This window comes from Pygocentrus nattereri, chromosome 6 (genome assembly GCF_015220715.1).
Source record: "Pygocentrus nattereri isolate fPygNat1 chromosome 6, fPygNat1.pri, whole genome shotgun sequence".
NCBI classification, from domain to species: Eukaryota; Metazoa; Chordata; class Actinopteri; order Characiformes; family Serrasalmidae; genus Pygocentrus; species Pygocentrus nattereri.
The window spans coordinates 37,595,794-37,616,480 of record NC_051216.1 but is presented as its reverse complement, the minus strand read 5'-3'; the positions used below and the strand labels follow the sequence as shown (position 1 = coordinate 37,616,480).

General features: G+C 39.5%; 1 protein-coding gene across 2 annotated transcripts in view; it reads right to left on the bottom strand.

Annotated features, from left to right (window-relative positions):
* The window catches only part of hecw2a (HECT, C2 and WW domain containing E3 ubiquitin protein ligase 2a), a 91,286-nt gene that overhangs the window by 39,639 nt on the left and 30,960 nt on the right, over nucleotides 1-20,687 (bottom strand). For both annotated transcript variants that reach the window (XM_017695100.2, XM_017695099.2), the window contains exons 3-10: nucleotides 19,396-19,503; nucleotides 19,089-19,183; nucleotides 15,847-15,916; nucleotides 14,461-14,630; nucleotides 11,778-11,920; nucleotides 8,215-8,315; nucleotides 6,891-7,648; nucleotides 4,546-4,870 (exon numbers count right to left, since the gene is read on the bottom strand). In XM_017695100.2, the coding sequence (XP_017550589.1) occupies nucleotides 4,546-4,870; nucleotides 6,891-7,648; nucleotides 8,215-8,315; nucleotides 11,778-11,920; nucleotides 14,461-14,630; nucleotides 15,847-15,916; nucleotides 19,089-19,183; nucleotides 19,396-19,503 (1,770 nt within the window). The remainder of the gene's footprint in view (nucleotides 1-4,545; nucleotides 4,871-6,890; nucleotides 7,649-8,214; nucleotides 8,316-11,777; nucleotides 11,921-14,460; nucleotides 14,631-15,846; nucleotides 15,917-19,088; nucleotides 19,184-19,395; nucleotides 19,504-20,687) is intronic.

Here is a 20,687-nt window from a genome sequence, read left to right as displayed (position 1 = left end):
CATAGGCATCAAACCTCATACATAAGTTTCAGCCTATCAACAGCACACTACATTTCTCACAGATGGCCATCTTTTGCATAACTCTATTATTTTTTCTTTTAACTTTTCATATTCTAAAAAACACATTTTATTTTATAACTATTTGGCTCTGTTTCATAAAAAGATAACTGAGCTGTGGGTAGATAAATTGTTCGTAGGTTTGACGGGATGGAATTAGAGTTGGACAATATAGCAGTAATCACCATGTATTCCATGGTGAAAATTATGATGGTATATCAAAACTGCTGCAGTGTCAAAATTCGGTTCACAATTTTCAGTATATTCATATAAATATTCATATAAAACAATGAATAATAATAAGCATGATTCTCAATAAGGGTGGGCAATATGACAATATTTTATCATTATAGTGATCAGGGTTGGGATACCTACAGAAAAATTAGTAGTTAGCTTCTTTGTAGCAGCTTTCCCAAATTTTGAGGCTAGCTACAATTTAGCTACATTTTGAAATTACTTTTTAGCTACTTTGAAAGCGTGATTGTCAAAATGTTTGTGAATCTCCACCTGACACACCAAACAAGCCCAACTGAGAACAAGACACTGTATTTAAACATGCGCCAGAAACATACAATTGAAAAGCTGAAAATACACAACAAGATCACCAAAAGTAAGTTTAAGTGTGACCAACAATCAGACTTATACAACCAAAGCCATGCTATCCAACAATAATTTAGACTAAAGGCAAAGTCAATCATTCTAGGTTTTTCCTAACAAAAATCAACAAAAAAAACCTAATACAAACCAGAGAATTTTGTGCAAAATGTTGTACTGTGGAAACTGTTGAAATAAAACCGCTCCAATTTAAACATTTCATCAAGATACACTGATCAGGCATAACATTATGGCCACCTCCTTGTTTCTTCGCTCATTGTCCATTTTATCAGCTCCACTTACTGTACAGGTGCACTTTGTAGTTCTACAATTACAGAGTGTAGTCCATCTGTTTCTCTGCATACTTTGTTAGCCCCCTTTTACTCTGTTCTTCAATGGTCAGGACCCCCACAGAGCAGGTACTATTTGAGTGATGGATCATTCTCAACACTGACATAGAGGTGGTGTGTTCATGTGTGTTGTGCTGATCTGAGTGGATCAGACACAGCAGTGTTGCTGAAGTTTTTAAACACCTCAGTGTCACTGCTGGACTGAGAATAGTCCACCAACCAAAAATATCCAGCCAACAGCATCCTGTGGGCAGCGTCCTATGACCACTGATGAAAGACTAGAGCAGGGGTGGCCAACCTTTCAGACACCAAAAGCCAGAAAAAAAATGCTCATTACTACTAGGAGCCACAGGCTATACTTACACAAACATTTATAGTTTTTAAATCCATTTTAGTACCTGTCATGTAGATGAGTTTAGTGTGACTTCTGGCATTTTTTGTTTTCTACAATCTGTTTAAAATCTGGCTTGTATTCAGTTGGTCCTACTCTAAGCAGTCCTTTCACATGTGTTTCAGTAAGAGCAGAGCGAAGCTTTGATTTCACATGTTTCACGGTGGAAAATACTGATTCACAAACATAGGTTGAGCCGAACATTGACAGGAGCTTCAGTGCAACTTATTTTACATTGGGATGCTTCCCCACAGGCACGATTTTCCAAAATTCCAGGGTTCCCTCACTCAGTACAGACCTGAGTCTGTCATCTTCAAAAAGTTCAATCATCTCCATTTGAGATGTACCTTCATCTGTCACCAATGGGGCTTTCAAACAGTCAGCAGCAAAAGGGTTAACAAGGAATGTAATTTGTGGCCTTTTCAGCTGTAGATCATGGAATCTGTCCTCAAAGCTCTGTTGCAGACTTTCAAGAAGTGTTGCATAGTGTGCAGTTCTCCCTTTTAGGACCTTAGCTGCTTGGGCAATTGCATTTGACACAGATTGGAAATTGTTAGTTCTCCCTTTTTAAGATGAATTTTAAACTGCATGAGTATGTTAACAAATGCAAATGCTGACTGTACTAGATCAAGTAGCATCTTTTATTTCCCCAGGAGATTAAGGTTTAGTCTGTCCAAGTAGTGCAGCATGTCCACGACGTTGGCATGCAGTGAGGTAAAGTGGTGTTGAAGATTGGAAGCTTTAAAGTTGGATAACAACATATGGCATATCAAACAGAACGACTTCCCTTTCCGCTCAATAAGACAAATACAAATCCTCCCACTCTGGTAAGAAGGTTTTGTGTTCGTTTGGCTTTACATTTGCCCGACGCTGCCATGTTTCAGCGGTTGGATAGCTAGTAGCTTGGCTCAGTGTGTGGTTCTGCTGTGACGTTCTCCTTGTAAGGGGAGGGCAAGGGTGTAGCATCACAAAGGCAACAGACTTTGGCTTCTTCCAACATGGAAAATAAGCCAACGTATGCTACAAGCGTGCAACAAATATATATTTATTTGTTTTGTAAATTGTAAATGGAAGAGCCACACATGTGCAGGCAAAGAGCCGCATGCGGCTCGCGAGCCACCAACACAAACCGTGCAGCAGCAGATGAGCAGGGTGCGTCTAATAGAGCGGACAGTAAGTAGACACAGCGTTTAAAAACTCCAGCAGCACTGCTGTGTCTGACCCACTCAGACCAGTACAACATACACTAACACACCACCACCACATCAGTGTTAATGCAGTGTTAAGAATAATCCACCACCCAAATAGTGTCTGCTCTGTGAGGGGGTCCAGACCACCGAAGAACAGGGGACTAACAAAGTATGCAGAGAAACAGATATACTGCAGCCTGTAATTGTAGCTATATAGTAAATGGAGCTGATAAAATGGACAATTATCATAGAAACAACAAAGGGGTCATCGTGTTATACCTGATCAGTGTATGTACAGAGTCTTAATTAAACTTCAGAAACACTTTAGTCTCAATGTTTAGTCTTCTCATCAGTGACTCCGGCTCTGTTTGGGGTGAGAATCAAGTCTTAATAATCTCTCCACTGCTGCTGAAGACTGACACGCAGACTGCTGGTCACACAGCAACGCAGATAATGAGACGACAGAGAAACATTTAAGACAAACAGAGATAATTTTTTAGATGGATGGACTTATTTGTATTTATTATCAGTCCAAGTTTCCTGATATGTTTAATTTGCAACAACTCGTAAAATGAACGCCGCTTCTCATTCTCCGGACACTCGTTCGAATTTTCCCGTTCCACCTTAAATAGCGCAACATTATATTTAAGGTGGAATGGGACAAACAAGCTGGAGGATGAGAAGCAACTTCAGCCTCATAAAATGTCTAACATTGAGAGATGTTTTACAAGAAACTCACTGAAAAGTGGCTATAGCTGAGCTAAAGCTTAAAATAGAATAAAGTCTGTGCTTTTTCTTTATATTTTTAGCCTGAACTATCAGCACATACTGAGACATACTTAGAGCCATAAAATGTTGCTCCCAAGGTGATTTCATTTTCATCTCTTCTTTTTTCGTTTGTTCAGGCTGTCCACGGCTCATTCAGGATTGCGCAGTAGTCACCAGCCCAGCTGTCAACCACGTTCTGTCATTCAGACTTTGCTGATTGCCTGAAGTCTATAGCGAAATTGTAGCTAAAATTATTGCTATAGCTACACAAAAATTTGTAGGCACTACAACTATTAGCTACATTTCATAAAACTGCAGGGGCTACAGCTACTAGTTACAACAATTTCCCTGATAGTGACATATTATTTTACAATGCTTTGCTGAGTGGTGAATTGAAAATCTTGATTGTTTCTTTTGTTACTGATAATATTAGGGTGGGAGTTTTCACTCTGTTTAATCTAATGCATCAAACTCTCAGATTATGATTAAGATTTTCTGCTGTTTTATATTCTTGCAGTGTCACTTTCTGATCTACAAAGAGTTGTCACAAACAATTCTGTGAAAGGAATAAAACTCCAGGGGATGAATGAAAAAGAAAAATTTTGTCATCAGGAGAAACAATCCCGCTCATCCCAGTGATGCAGGAGAAACAAACCAGATCATCCTAATAAATAATACAACGCTAATACATCCAAGCATATCCAGACTCCCCTTATAATTAGTGAACTAAGATTCAATTGCACAGAAACAGCTTGTATAATATCCATTGAAATGCACTGGCCAACACAATGGGATGCTCTGGAGTAGCCACACATGTACATATGGTCACCATGCCCAAGGGGTGTGCTAGAGGGGTATAAAGCCCCCAGCACTGGGCTGTGGAGCAGTGGAACTGTGTTCTCTGGAATGATGGAGCTCAATCAAATACCTTCGAGATGAATTGGAACAATCCAGAACTGATCATCCATCATCAGGACCTGACCTCAGTAATGCTCATGCGGCTGAATGCCGTCAAATCCTCACAGCAATGTTCCAGCATCTAGTGTAAAGTCCTACCACAAGTGTAAAGGCTTTTTCTGAAGCAAAGGTGGATTAACTCCCTATCAATACCCTTGTATGAGCAAGCATCTACAAACTCTGATGGCATTAATAAATAATTGAATACTGAATGTTTTGGACGTTTTAGTGATGTTACCTGTTTCTGTGTCTGTCTCTGTAACAAAAGTCTCTGAATCCACAGACCCGCCCTCTACTGAATGCAGCTCATCCTCTTCCTCCTCCTCTTCCTCCTGTGATACACCTGCTGTCGCTTCCAGGCTCCACCTCCTGGACATAGTGTCCTCCTCCACCTCATCTTCATCTTCCTCATTGATTAATAGCTCAGGCGGCGGAGTGTCCAGTTCAAGATCATCAGTGGGAGGAGGTTCCCCTCCATTGTCAGCATCACAGGTTGTGCGTGGGTCAACTGAGAAGTCTCCTCCCCCTGGATCTATAGCTGTCTCTGCCCCCTGTTGTGCCTCCTGTTAAGACCAAAGTAAAAGTGACCATTATTAATTTAAAGCATGGTAGAAAAATCGAATTTACACAATTTTCAACTTACCGCAAAATTCAGTCAACAATGCTTGGAATCTAAAGTTTGCCTTTTAATTTATGGACAGGTACAGGCATTATGTTTACAATGTTTACATGTATTTACATATCAAAAACAATCATAATTTACAACCTCATTTCCAAAAAAGTTGGGACACTGTGCAAAAACAAAATTTTATAATATGCAAATCATTCAAACCCTATATTTCAAATAGTCCAAAGAGAACATACCAAATGTTGATGTTATTGTGTTTTGAAAAATGGGGCACGTTTACCACTGTATTTCATCACCGTTTCTTTTAACAAACTCTGTAAGTGTTTGGGAACTGTGGAGACCAATTTCTGTAGTTTTGAAAGTAAAATCCTTTCCCATTCTTGTTTGATATAGGATTTCAGCTGTTTCAACAGTCTCCTTTCTCATATTTTTAATTTTATAATGTGCTAAATGTTTTCAGTGGCGACAGGTCTGAACTGCAAGCAATTCGGTTTAGCACCCAGACTCTTAATACAGAGCCATGCTGTTGTAATACATGCAAATGTGGTTTGACATTTTCTTGCTGAAATAAGCAAGTCCTTCCCTGAAACAGACGTCATCTGGATGGCAGCATATGTTGCCGAAACATGTATATATCATTCAGCAATAATGGCGCCTTGACAGATATGCCCGTCACCCATGCCATGTGCACTAATACACCCCTATACCATCATGAATACTCGCTTTTAAACTGTGCACTGATAAAAAGCTGAGTGGTCTTTAGCTCAGAGGACACAGTGTCTATGATTTCCAAAAAGAAATTAAAATTTTGATTCGACAGACCACAGGACACTTTTCCACTTCCCCTGAGCCCATTTTAGTGGAGTGCTGAATTCAGGAGAAAGTGTAACTGTTGATGAGATGCAAATGTAAATTAAAGCATGGAACATTTCAGTCATTTTATGAACTCTTTATTTTGTTTATGCTAAGAACCAGGCACCAGAACCAGGTAAATTCATAAAGATCTGCCAGTTGTGTATTATTACTTAGCAGTATTTAATGCAGAAATAATTTGTTTCATAAGAGCCCTTTGTCATAATGCAAATTTCAGTTGTTCAAACCAAAGATTTCCTTTGACTTCTACTACAGTGGTCTCTAAATTCGGGTCCATTAAACTCCTTAATTTCAGGAAAAAAATTTCCTGACATGGGTGATTTAATTACACAGATAACACAAATTAGATTTTTTTGCCAAGGTATTCCTTTAACTACTGCAGTGGTCTCCAAATATAGTCCAGGAAAAACAGGGTACAGCAAAGTTTGGTTATTTTTCCTGCTTAAAAACACCTGATTCAACAAATCTGCTAAGTACTAAGAATTAACAAGAGCAGGAAAATCACCAAACTCTGCTGGACTGTGGCCCATTTCTGCAAATTTCATTTGTGAGTGAAATGGTTTATTGTAGAGACTCAGATATCTATATAGTGGTGGTGACAGAAACCAGGGGTCTCCATGTCTGTAACAAAAATATGGCCATTTTATTTACTAATCTAAACCCACCAGTGGACCTATGTGTCTTCTGAGTTTTCTTTGGGGACTATTTTAAGCAAAATGTCCTGCATGTATTCTCCCAGCACAAATGGATTAAATAAAAATGTCTTAGAGAAAAACGTAAGGAAAAAACTCAATACTATCATGTCTGGCATTAGGCTACATATTTGTAGACATTCCATGTCATAAGTTTCTGTGAGGGAGCTTTCAGAGATGGACATCTGGTTCGTATCACCACCAATGTGAACAATTGTCTCTTGTAAAGTATGTCTAGGATGGCACAATATATATGACAGCACTCAGAATGACATTTTTAACAGCTTAACTGTTCAATTATGTAGAATATTTAGAGAATTCAGTGAAATTCAATGGATAGTTAGGGTTGTAGATATGAGTCATCATGCCCAGTCACCTTAAACATCTTACCTGTGAGGCAGGAGGGACTGTGCCACTGTCAGACGCCATGGACGAAATGTCCACCTCAGTCGCCAGCTCCTCACTGGGCCCCAGACCCTCCTCCTCCCCTTCATCCTGCCTCTCCATCAGACTTGCTGTCTCCACTTCTGGGGCCACAGAACTGGGGACAACCTCTGGCTCCAGTATCACTTCAGTTCCTAAGCTCAGAGTCTCAGCCTCTGACTCCACCCCGACCTCCTCCTCCTCTTCTCCTGGGGGTTCCTCTCCCTCTGGCTCTGGTTCCTCAGGTTCTTCAAGGGGTTTGGGGAGCACAAGCGGGTCCCTGGTGATTCTAGGGACTCCATTCAGAGAGGATGGCAGGGGATCGGGTCCGGCTGACCTTTCCTCATCTTCGTCCGAGTCAATGTGGAGCATGGCACTGAGGCGAGTGTGGGTAGGAAAGCTGGAGTGAAGTTTGGGAGAAGCTGCACCTAACGGCCGCTCTCCTGGACCTTTCGGAGCCTCAATCGCATCAAGCTGCTCACTGAAGGTGCCCTGAAGCAGTTCAGGGGAAGGAGGACCTTCATCCTCCAAAGTTGGGCAGTAAGTGTCAGTATCGGGCGATGGGATGCTACCCCCCTCCCCATTTCTGCGGGAACTCTGAGACCCCGTTGGAGAGGGACCCCCGGAGGTGACCGGAAGAGGATGGGGCAAATCCTCGTCATCTGAAGGGGTACCAGGAGGTCCATTCAGGGCTGCTGCACCAAAGATTGACTCCGGGGAGACATCTGTGACATGGGAATTTGATTAGCCGTTTTGCAATGAAAATCAGAATTTATGCAATGTGGCAAAAGCTAAATTTTTTGGCAAATTATGAACTTTAAAATGGCAAAACAAAGAGAACAGTAGTTACATTTTTGTCTTGTAGAAATAAATCAAAAAGCACATTGCATGTTTTTTTGGTGCAAAAATGAAAAAGAGGTTAACACATCCTCTGCAGAGAACAGATTACAGCATATTTCAATAAACAATTATTGTTTAGTTACTGAATTTCACATATAAAAAACTATAAAACAGACTTTGCCATATAGTAAATTGCATTGTATTAGAACCAGTGAAAAATCTCTTATATTTAAGGTACATAAAATTACCATTAAATTTTCTATTGTGGCTGTCATAAAAAAAAGGAACTTTTATCTCCAAAATTGTATATTTATAGGTAATGGTAAAAATGTTCTTAACATCTGCTAATGTAACTTAATAAAATAAAAAATAAAAAATAAATAAAAATTTATATCTGTCTGTTAATCATAAAATGTAAAATTCTACTGTGTGCGCAAGTGTATTGTCTCACCATCCTGGTTAGTAGCAGTAACATCCACCTTAAACTGTAGCTGACCGCTTACGTGGTCAGTAGGCAACCGACGGCACAGGGAGAAAGTCAGTGACTGGTTCCTGTGACAAATGCGTATTCAGACACAACTGTGTGTTAAACATTCTTCTTTACCTGTATGTTGATAAAATGGTACGAATGAATGGGTGGGTGTGGGAGGGCCTGCGCCAATAGAAAAATTCTCTAAGTTAGTTAAAGCACCATAAATAAGTAAAAAATGGTTAAATTGGGTGTGGGTAATAGTAATGATGATGATGATGATAATAATAATATTAATAATAATAATAATAATAATAACAACCCTTTTTCAAAAAAAGTGAGATGCTATGCAAAATGTAAATAAAACAAAATGCAGCTGATATGCAAATAATTTAAACCCTATATGTAATTGGAAATAATACAACGACAACATATAAAATGTTGAAACTGAAAAATGTTATTGTTTTTGGAAAAATACATGCCCATTTTAAATTTGATGCCAGCAACATGTTTCAAAAAAATTTGAGACACCACCTCTACTTTTAACAACACTCTAAGCATTTAGTACTGAGGCTACGTTTACACAGCAGGTAAAGGTGGCCCGAATCTGATCTTCTTATCGAATCCGATAATTTTTTTTTTGTTTGTTTGGCTGATCACATTCAATGTGACCTGTATGCGACATTAGACTGAACAGATCAGCTCCTAAACCGACCCGCATGCGCAAAAGAACAACACTTCACTGGGCGGCTCGTTCAGAGGTAAACAGTCATGATGGCCAGTGAACGCCTGTCGCTCCCGGAGTTTTCAGTTTTGTCTTTGCCAGCGTCACAGGAGCGACTATGAAGTTCCAGTGGTTGATAGCTTGGCTCATCACCCCAATGTGTTCAAGTTCGCCGTAAAAGGGCCTGGTACTCGGCCACACTTCTTTAGTTCGTGTCCTCGGATTCTTTAAACTGTTCTCTGGTGCTGCAGCCTTGGTCTCTTCTGGCCGCGTTCGGCCATTTCGTTCGAAACCTCTTCAAACAGGGAGCGGAGTCTCCACTATTTTTTTTTTTTACAGAAACATCAGACTAAATGTTTATGAGTCTCAGCAGCGCGAAATTATGACTAATGTCGAGTAGGACTGACGTAAAAGTCGCATCAATTCCGATCTAGGTGTGCAGACTGAGTCACATTTCTGCAGATCAGATACGGATCGGATTTCAGTACCACATAGGAAAGCATCTCAAATCAGAACTGAAAATGTCAGATTCAATGTATTTTTTTGCTGTTCACACTGACACAAAGATGGCAAAGGAATCGGATTTGGGTCAGTTTTACCTGCTGTGTAAACATAGCCTAATTGCTGTAGTACTGAAAGTGAAAATTTCCAATTCTTGCTTGACTTAGAATTTCAGCAGTTCAACAGTTTGGGGTCTCCTTTTGTTGTATTTTTCATTTCATTACACACCAAATGTTTCCAGTGGGTGACAGGTCTGGACTTCAGACAGACTGGTTTAGCAGCCATACTCTTTTACTACAGAGTCATGCTGTAATATGAGTAGAATGTGGTTTGGCATTGTCTTGCTGAAATAAGCAAGACGTCATCTGGATGGCAGCAATTGTCACTGCAAAGCTGTATGTCATTCAGCCTTAATGGTGCCTTCACAGAGATGTCCAAGTCATCCATGCCATGTGCCAATGTACTCCCATACTATCACAGTTGTTTGCTTTTGAACTGTACCCTGATAACAAGCCAGATGGTCCCTCTCCCTCTCAGCCTGGAGGACACAGCATCACTGATTTCCAAAAATAATTTCAGATTTTGATTAGGTGAACTATAGCACACATTTCCATTTCACATGAGTCCATCTCAAATGAGCTTGGGCTTGGGTGTTTCTGTACTCTGTTTATATGTGGTTTCCTCTTTGCGTTCTAGATTTTAAAACTTGCATTTGTGGATGCAGCAACAAACAAACAGTGGTTTTCAGGTATGTTCCTGAGCGCATTGAGAGAAAATATGGTCACCATATGTTATTTTCCTTTCTAATGTAATTCTCTCTTCATATGCTCTGTTATTTTCTTATAATCATAACCATGTTTATTTTAGAGTGCTAGCAAATGGTCTTTCGCTTGCCTAAGCGGTGATAACGCTCACACTCTCACCTTGCCCCCTACCTCTTTTTGTATTGAGATGACCCTTTGTCTCACAACTTTAAGGTGATAACAATCACCCCCTCCTTACCTCTACCCCCTACATCTCTCTTTCTACAACCCCTCCTTATCCCTCCTCAAACTCCTTTTCCCCCTCCTTCCCCCTCCTTAGTTTTCAATGTATATAAGGTTCTTTCAAAATATTCTTGTTAGACTAGACTCCTGATCCTGCTGTTTGACTGTTGATCGACTGCGCTCTGTATATGTAAATAAACTTCAGTCAACGCTGAAGCTCTAGTCTCCTGACTCTTCTTGTCAAATTTCTAACAGCATGTACAGATTTCCATTACAGAATGCTGTCTGTTTTTAGTGCAGTGCCACCTGAGGGCCTAATGATCAATCCTGGTAACTTGCATATAGAGATTTCACTGGATTATCAGTATTTTTTGATGATATCATAATATATGATATGACATGCTATTTTATTACAGAGTGGTGAATGCTCTTTTTATTCCCAGTCATGCTACTGACCTGTTCCCAGTTAACCTCATTACTTGTGCAATATTTCACCAAATGTTTTTTAAGAGTTACATAACTTTATTAACATTTTGTTGCCCCTGTCCCAACTTTTTTGAAACACATTGCTGGCATCAAATTCAAAATGGGCATATAATTTTCAAAAACAATAACAAATCTCTGTCTGCATTTGATATGTTGTCTTTTAACTGTTTTCAACAAAATTTACCATATGGGTGCAATTTGTAACTTTATAATTACAGACTGTAGTCCATCTGTTTCTCTGCATACTTTCATTCATCAATGGTCAGGACCTCAACATGCCCACCACAGAGCAGGTATTGCGCTGGTACGAGTAAATCATATGCAGCAGCGCTCCCTGATGCAGAGCAGGAATGTTTTATTCTGTTTATTCTGGCTTTGTTGATATACACCAATAATTCAGTTTCCAGTTCCCTCAGATGGAGGCATCACAATAGGCTGGTCTTGACAGCAATTTCCACTTTAGTCCACCATTGTCTGAGACCAAGATATGACTAAGTCCAAGTGTGGTTGAGACCGAGATGAGACCAAGACCACTAGTTTATGGTCTTGAGACCAGACTTAAGACTAAAACTAGACCAACACTAGTTGCTAGGTTGTAGTTGGGTAGATCTAGCTCAAAAACTGTGGGCAAAATAACATACTTCTTCTTATTATTATTTATTGTATTTTCTAATTTCTATTTACCTGAATATTTTAATGGGCAAATGCTAACAAAACAAAACACAATATGATCTAATTTACACAAATTTATAAATGTACACAAAACAAACACTCCATGTTTGACTACATTTCAGGTATGGGGAAAATTGTACTATACAGACTTAGACAGAATTTTCCATGATACTGACCCTGATGCTTGCCTTTCCAGCAGTCTCTGAATTGGGATGTTCAGCTGACCCAGGAAGCGCTTGATGATTGGTCGACTTTTAGCGAACTTATCCTTCACCTCAATCACTAGAACGTCAGTCATTAGTGCCACAAAAGTGTGTCTCTAAAAGGAAAAATAGAGAACAAAACAGTCTGTGAGAGGATATGAATGCATTTCTATGCTAAGTTTATAATGTTGTATATTCCCATTTGTGTTTGGCATGCATGCATTTGCATAGCTTTACACTGCCCATCACAAGGTGATGTTTGCTTTTAATTTTTTCCAAGTGATGTTTGATCTTAAAAATTATTTTCAGCTAAGTAAGAGGCTGGCTTTACACAATGAAGCAACTTTACAACACAACTTTAGTCGCTTAAAGCATGAAACTTAATTGCCCTAAATTGCATAATGCAAAGTGTCTAACAACTGACTTGAAACACAGCTGGAACAGTTGCACCAGTCTCATCTTAATGGATCAGGTTTCATTAAACAGCCAGTTAACACTCTGATAATGCATCACATCAATCCATGTCAGTTCAACTTATTTTGCCAGTTTAGTGCACAAGAAACTAAAACAGAAAATAGTTCATTGGAAGTTTGAATTGGAATCCTAATTGTCTTTATGCAAGGTGTCCTGAGCAATGACAATATACATGAGTTTCTCACAGTTAATGTTTTTGTAATGTTTCAGCTTTTAACTAGACAGCTAATACTAACAGCTGTTTCAATGGATGCTTTCGTCACTGTTTATTCTTTAGCTGCTGTGGTCATGATTCACCAAGAGTATACTAGATTATTCATTTAGTCATCTCTTGACACTCAATTTTACATTAAGAACTGGCAAAGAATCATAGCTTGATGTTATAAGAAGGCTATAAAAAATTATGCAAATATGTAAATCTTCTTCTTCTTTCGGCTGATCCTTTAGCGGATCATCTGCCTCCATCTTGCCCTATCCATTGCCTCCTCTACTTTCACACCAACCATCTCCATGTCCACCTTAACTACATCCATAAACCTTCTCTGAGGTCTACCTCTTCTCCTTCTACCCGGCAGCTCCATCTCCAACATTCTTTGCCCAATATATCCACTATTCCTCCTCAACACATGTCCAAACCATCTCAACCTGGCCTCTCTGGCTTTATCTCCAAACTGCTCTACCTTCACTGTCCCTCTGATCTGCTCATTTCTAATCTTGTCTAGCCTTGTCACTCCCAACGAAAATCTCAGCATCTTCATCTCCGCCACTTCCAGCTCAGCCTCCTGTCTTTTAAACAGAGCCACAGTCTCCAAACCATACATCATAACAGGACACACTACTGTCTTGTAAACCTTCCCTTTCACTCTTGCTGCTATCCTTCTGTCACAGATCAGCCCTGACATCCGTCTCCACCCACTCCATCCTGCCTGCATCTGCTTCCTCACCTCTTTTTTGCACTGTCCATTGCTCTGGATGGTTGACCCAAGATATTTGAAGTCATCCACTTTTACGACCTCTACTCCTTGTATCTTCACCTTTCCACCTGCCTCCCTCTCATTCACACACATGTATTCCGTCTTGTCTCTACTGACCTTCTTTCCTCTCCTCTCCAGTGCAAACCTCCACCTCTCCAGATTCTCTTCCACCTGCTCTCTACTCTCACCACAGATTACAATGTCATCTGTAAACATCATGGTCCATGGAGCCTCCTGCCTGACCTCATCTGTCAACCTGTCCATCACCATTGCAAACAAGAAGGGGCTCAAAGCTGATCCCTGATGTAACCCTACCTTCACCTTGAAACCATTTGTCACTCCAACTGCATACCTCACCACTGTCTCACTATCCTCATACATGTCCTGCACCACCCTAACATACTTTTCAGCTACACCTGACATCCTCATACAGTACCACAGTTCCTGTCTTGGCACCCTTTCATATGCCTTCTCTAGATCCACAAAGACACAATGTAGCTCCTTCTGACCTTCTCTGTATTTCTCTACCGACACTCTCAACACAAAAATTGCATCTGTGGTACTCTTTCTGGGCATGAAACTGCTGCTCACTGATCTGGACCTCTTGCCTTAGCCTTGCTTCAACAACTCTTTCCCATACCTTCATGGTGTGGTTCATCAACTCATGAAAATATGTAAATAATATTTGTAAATAATGTAAATGTAAATACAGATTATTGCTTGTAAATGAATGCCTTTATAAAGTGTAAACTATTCAGTATACTAAATTGGATTGAAATGGATTGCACTGAAATTATCTTGCTTACAACTCACAACATGCAACTAGTTGCATGAAAGTTTTACCATGTAATGTCGGCCTTAATATAAAACATTTATTTTTGGTATTTGGTTACACTTGATTTTCTTGGTATGAAGAGCAATTAGCCTTAATAACATGACAATGTGATGCTTGTTTCTTCTAAACTATTGTTAAAAGTACATATCCAGAAAGATTTGGGTGCTGATAAGTGTTAACAATAACAAGGGGATGCTTAGATTTTGGCATTATTTAGGGTTTTCATCAGGTGTTTAATTTTTCTGAAAAGATAATTAAAAGATCTAAAAAGTTTTTTTTATTTAATATGTTACTGCAAAGTTACAAAGGAAATACTTGTAAGCTAGACTAGTGAATAGTTGTGTGTTTGCAGATGATTCTCTGTGTGTATCACCTCTCCATGCCACACAGGGTTTGTTGTGTTGGTTGTAATGCCAGATCTTCTTTCTTGGCCATGGTGGGAGAAGGTGGGCAAGCCATTCCTTTTGCCCGGGTGAATACTCATCTTCAGGTAAGGGTCAGGGTTGAAGAACATTCCCTTCTTCAAGCCCACAGCCCTGATATCTGCATGAATAACAGATGTTATCTTTCTTCACTGCAATGGCTGAACTGCATTTAATTTTGCCTGCTTCATTTTAACCAGCACAGATCTGACAGGTTAGCCAACTACCAATGTAGTTTATTTATAGCCTGAAAAAACAAGCAGTACCAATAAGCATGCAGCAAATTAATGATCTGCCACTCTTTAGCTTAATAATGCTTAATAATGTGTGCATGTTAACATTTGTCAATATTTGTTCTGCAGCATTTATTCATTGGGTTTGTTGTTCTTAGGTTGGGGCTAGCTGAGTTCTGTGTATTAGGAAATACAGTGTGAGTCTAACACTGAGTCACTGATAATGCAGTCATGAGCTGAGTGTAGAGCTTACAGTGACCACTTAGTCAAAATTCTCTTATCTACACCGTGGCTGTCGTCAACTACAGCTAAGTAATAATGCATAACAACTTACATAAAAAAAAGCTACATTTGGTGTCAGCAAGAAAGATTCGTATTTGGGTCTAGTGGCTGGATTCACTTGATTTTCATCATTCGACTTAAGGAGCCCACTTCTGACACTAGTTGTAGCTTCAGCACTATTAAAATGGACACTGCTTACACACAAGCCATTGTGCTTTAAACAGCTGAAGCTGGCCACAGCCACACCATATGCAAGAGAATTTTGTCTAACAGTTAGCTCTGAGCCTAAGCTACATTCTGTTTACCCAGCTGTTAATGTAGGCATTCACAATGAATACTATGCCGTTTTATTTGTGGATTCAACATGGTTTAGGCAAATATGTGATATTTGAGGCAGATATGTGATTAAGCAAACATAACACTAATTTGTGGGTGCAAAATAAATAATCATATAATGCAATTTTGTTTAAATATCCTGTTAAAAACACAGCAAAGACCATGTCTGTATAAACCACGCTGGTTTATACTTGTCTGATGCTGGTTTAACTGGTCATGCTGGTTGACCTGCATGCCAGCATTCAAAACACAAAATATGCTGCTTTTTCTGTTTTTTTTCTAACAGCATTCCCTGTGTCCTTTGCCAAACAAGTAGTCTTTCAAGTCTCTTGAAAGTTTTTTGCCATTTCAAATGTTTAGTTAAATATTGTTCTAAAATGTTGGAAATGGTCAAAATAAAAGAAATTTCTATCCATAGGGGTGTTCAAACTTTTCCTTCTAACTGCAGGGATGTCTAAACTTTTGTACCTGTATTCTACAACAAACCTGATAGGGTGAAGCTGAGTAGTTTTCGACTGTTGTCTGAAGCCACTTGTCCTTCACCTTGGCTGTCAGCCTGAGAACAAACACTGAAATCAATATCATTCTGGCTCCTTCTACCAGTGTCAGTCTTTGTTTTGCTTTTCTCTTTGTGCACACACATGAACACACTGGCACCTGGGCCTTCACTAGGATCAAAAGTTTTGTGAGGACTATTTTGTAGGAAAGTGACCTATAACACATAGTGACTCAACTGCTGAAAATGAACCAACTATCAATTTTTTTTCTTCACTAAATTAGTTTACTTTTTACCCATTCACAGTTGTTATAGACTTTTTCTTTCATTTCCACTAGCTTAGAACTGACATAACACAGAATCTGATTGGGGCAGTAATCAGAAAAAACAGTTTACAAAGCAAATTGCTTCTGCATTAAACACTGGTATTTATTGAAATACGTGGCCAGCACACGTTAATGTTTATTACTAATATTATCTGGCTCTGTGTTAATTTAAAAATTAATATTTCACGTCTATATTTTATATTTATATATATTTATACACTATATATTTTATATAGTATTTTATAGGACATGGAATAAAACATTATTGGCTTGTTATTTTATACCATTCCTGTTCTTCCTTTCATTATGAAATTTTAACAGAATGCAAAGGGTAGCTATCCAAAGAACTAATGACAAAAATGGAGATACAAAATTTTTACATGATAGTGACATTTTATATATAATGGATCAGTGGATCAGACACAGCAGTGTTGCTGGAGTGTTTAAACACCTCAATGTTGCTGCTGGACTGAGAATAGCCCACCGACCAAAAATAGCCAACCAACAGCATCCTATGTGCAGCATCCTGTGACCACTGATAAATGACTTGTAGAATGACCAAGACAAGCTTTGCAGCAACAGGTGAGCTGCCATTTCCAGAGGTGTGGACTCTATTTATTTGACATGGTCACAAATTTGATGACTTCAGACTCAACTTGGCAAAACTGAAAAAGACTTGTGACTTGACTTTAACTCTAATTTAACTTTAATTTGAGCTTTATGATTACAAAGACCCAAAGTGGAATGAACATGGAGAAGCGTCTGCCTGCAGACATAACTCTACACAATCAGTTACTTCTGATGTGAATGGATTTGTTTCCTGCTCCTTCCTGGTTCAGGTCCTACCTCACTGATCGATATCAGTTCGTTAATGTAAAGGGCGAATCATCTGTCCTTGTAAAAATAAAGTATGGTGTTCCATAAGGCTCTGTTTTAGGACCTATATTATTCACAATATGTATGCTACCATTAGGCACCATTATCAGTAAACACGGCATAAATTTCCACTGCTATGCCGATGACAGTTATACATATCAAGCAAACCGGATGATAAAATTAAACTTAGCAAGATTGTGGACTGTGCAAAAGACATAAAAGACTGGATGTCAAGTAACTTTCTGCTACTTAACTCAGATAAAACAGAGGTCCTGCTTCTTGGTCCAAAAGCAGCTAGAAACAAACTGTCTAACTTAACACATAACAATTTCTCAGTTGCATCAAGCTCATCTGTTAAAAATCTTGGTGTTGCGATAGATGCTGATCTGTCCTTCGATGCACATATAACTAGTATCACTAGAACAGCCTTCTTACATCTTCGCAATATCGCTAAAAGAAATGCATTATCTCTACAGGACGCAGAAAAGTTCATGCATTCATTACTTATGATCATTCATTAATTATTAAGGCTAGATTACTGTAATACCCTGCTGTCTGGATGTCCCAGCAAAAGCCTCAACAGCTTCAGCTAGTCCAGAACGCTGCAGCCAGAGTCCTCACAAGAACCAGAAAGTTCAACCATATTAGCCCAGTTTTATCAAACTTGCACTGGTTACCAGTTAAATTTCGCATAGATTATAAAATTCTATTACTGGCTTATTAAGCTCTAAACGGACTCACCCCTCAGTACCTAAGTGAGCTTCACTCCTACTATGAACCATCACGCCTACTTAGATCACAAGGTGCTGGCTTACTACTGGTACCTAGAAATAATAAAGCCACATCAGGAGGAAGAGCTTTCTCATACAAAGCCCCCCAGCTCTGGAATAACCTTCCTGTTACTGTTCGGGACTCAGACACACCCTCAGTTTTTAAGTCTAGGCTAAAAACTTACTTGTATAGTCAAGCCTTTGGTGATTAGTCTTCCCTGTCAGATCTAGGCCTGCAGGAGTCTCTGCTGGTCTGTTATACTGTGATCTGTGGTCAGCCACTCTTTACAGAACTGACTGCATTTTTTTTCTTTCCTTTCTTTGCTGAGCTGAATAGCTGCCCATCTTGTGAGTCTGATGCTGTTGCCTCATCTGCCTTGATCGGGTGCCGCTGCTTGCCAGCCTTCTGGACCAGCTTGACCACCACTGAGCTTCTTGCTTTACAATGCTGTGCAATCCTCACCCTCAGATCTTCTCTTTTCCCAGTTTGTACTATAATACTTTATACTAATAATGTTTGCTATCCGGTGTCAACCGTAGGAGGATGGGTTCCCCTTCTGAGTCTTGGTTCCTCTCAAGGTTTCTTCCTCCTTTAGGAAGTTTTTCCTTGCCACCATCGCTGCTGGCTTGCTCATGGGGGCTTGGACCCGGATTTTCTTTTCTTTTCTTTCTGTAATACTGATTGTTCTGTAAAGCTGCTTTGTGACAACATCTGTTGTAAAAAGCGCTATGTAAATAAATTTTGCTTTGCTTTGCTTTGCTGCTGTAAATGTGATATACCACAACATCACCAATTGTCTGTTACTGTACCATGCTTACGCTTGGCTTATTTTATTTCTGAAAAAAAGTGAGGAGTTCATGTTTGCCTCCATAAGCTAGAAACAAGCTAACAATCAATAAGCCCTTGCTCAGCACTTTAATTCCAGTCTTACTGAGAAAACTTACCAGGTAAAATGAGCATATTCCTCATGGTATAAAAACAAAAGAAACAGAACTCTCTGTTTTTAATTTTACATCTTCTGCAGGTAAAACATTCACCATGAGGCTAAAGTTGACTTGTTATTTACTTGCTTCATATTTGAATTTGTTGTTCCACCTTGAATGGTGCAGCAGTATTCCTACACCTTACGCAAAATTCAAAGAAGTCAACTCAAGCTTTGTACATTCTAAATATCTAAAATGAATCTATTATCATCCCACAGCAGTTAATAAACAGAAATCCACATCCCACACATGCAACATAAACACACATTTACTGACCAAAACTCTAGGGTTCTTGACTGTAATACAGGGTGTTGTTGCCCTCAAGGCTCCACTCACTCCATGATAGTATTTGAAGCAGATCCTGGTCTCTGCTGCAAGGGAAAAAACAGGAAACAGTGCTTATTAGTAGCCTACAGGCATCTCGTCAGTAAAGGTCTCCTTAAAAGGACCTCATAAAACAACATGCATTTCTGCTAAGTATTTCATACATGGCTGTCAAGCTAATTCTCAAGTTCTGACTGTTACATTGACATCCAAAAATGACCATTAGTTAGTCAGCTCATGAGCATAATGTGACGCTGACCTTCCAGAAAGTAGGGCCCTGGCTCCAACCTCCAGACGATTTGACCACACTGTGTTCCATTTACTCCGCGATTCTTGCAGTCCCACATGTTTGATGGACAGGTCTCATCTATCAGAGGAGGGAAAGAGTACATCAGCATTATTTTCCAGACTGACTGGAGTTGCTAAGCTAATTTTGCCAAAGCATAATGACAGTGCTTATTGTGTCCAGACATTCTGGACAGTTAAGGCTGCTGATTCACTCTTGTGTATCTAGAAATGTATAGCTGAAGTAGCTGCACATGAGCCTAAGGTCACTATGCCCAATACCAAGCATGGGTTAGAAGGGTATAAAGCCCCCCCAGCATTAGGCAGCACAGCGGAACTGCATGCTCTGGAGTGATGGAGCTCCGTCCAATAAATCTGGGAAGAGTTGGAGCAATCAATTATTAATTATCCATCACAGGTATCTGTCCTCACTAATGCTCTTTTGTCTGTATGCAATTAAACCATCATAGCAATGTTCTAGCATAAATGCTTCCAAGAAGGCTGTTACTGCAGCAACGGGGGACAAACTCTCTATTTATACCTTTCATTTCAGAAGAAAGCACGTGTCTACAAACATTTGGACATTTAGTGTTTTTTAAGGTCAAAGTCATATCTCAGAAGTGTCAAAAAACAATATCTTATACACCAGGCAGCATTTGATGTAATAACTTTTAATTATTAGATATAGTTTAGCTATAAGTTACATTTACAGTGTTTTCACATATAGTTCGTTTTAAAAGAACCGAACTGAGTTCTGTTAAAGTGAACCTGGAAGAGAACCCATGGCCTCAGTTCTTTTTGTGTTCATAATGTAAGTGAACTATGAAGAGACTGGTTTTTCTGGTCCTTTGAGAGCGCAAACCACATCTTGTTCAGACCACAGCTCCATTAGAACTTGGACCCCTTTCACAGCCCTCACAGTGTGCACAGCGCTCGCCAAGTGGTCAGTGTTCTTCGATAAATCCGACCTATCAGGTGACGAGAAGAACCACCAGACCCACCTGCTGCTCTCCTATTGGCCACGCTGAAACGATTGGCCAAAGTGCATCATGCAAAATTAGAAAAATGGGCCCGCGGGTCTGCCCCTCACTGAAGCTCCAGTTTGTGTAGTGTGTTCACATATGTAAAAGAAACCATGACTCAGCGGTCTGAGTCCACTTCAGACGCTGAAATGGCCCAAGTGTGAAAATGCCCTTAGTTTCCAGAAAATAGAATATTTTACATCAAACCACACTTTACTTTTTCTTAATGATTTTGAAATGCAGA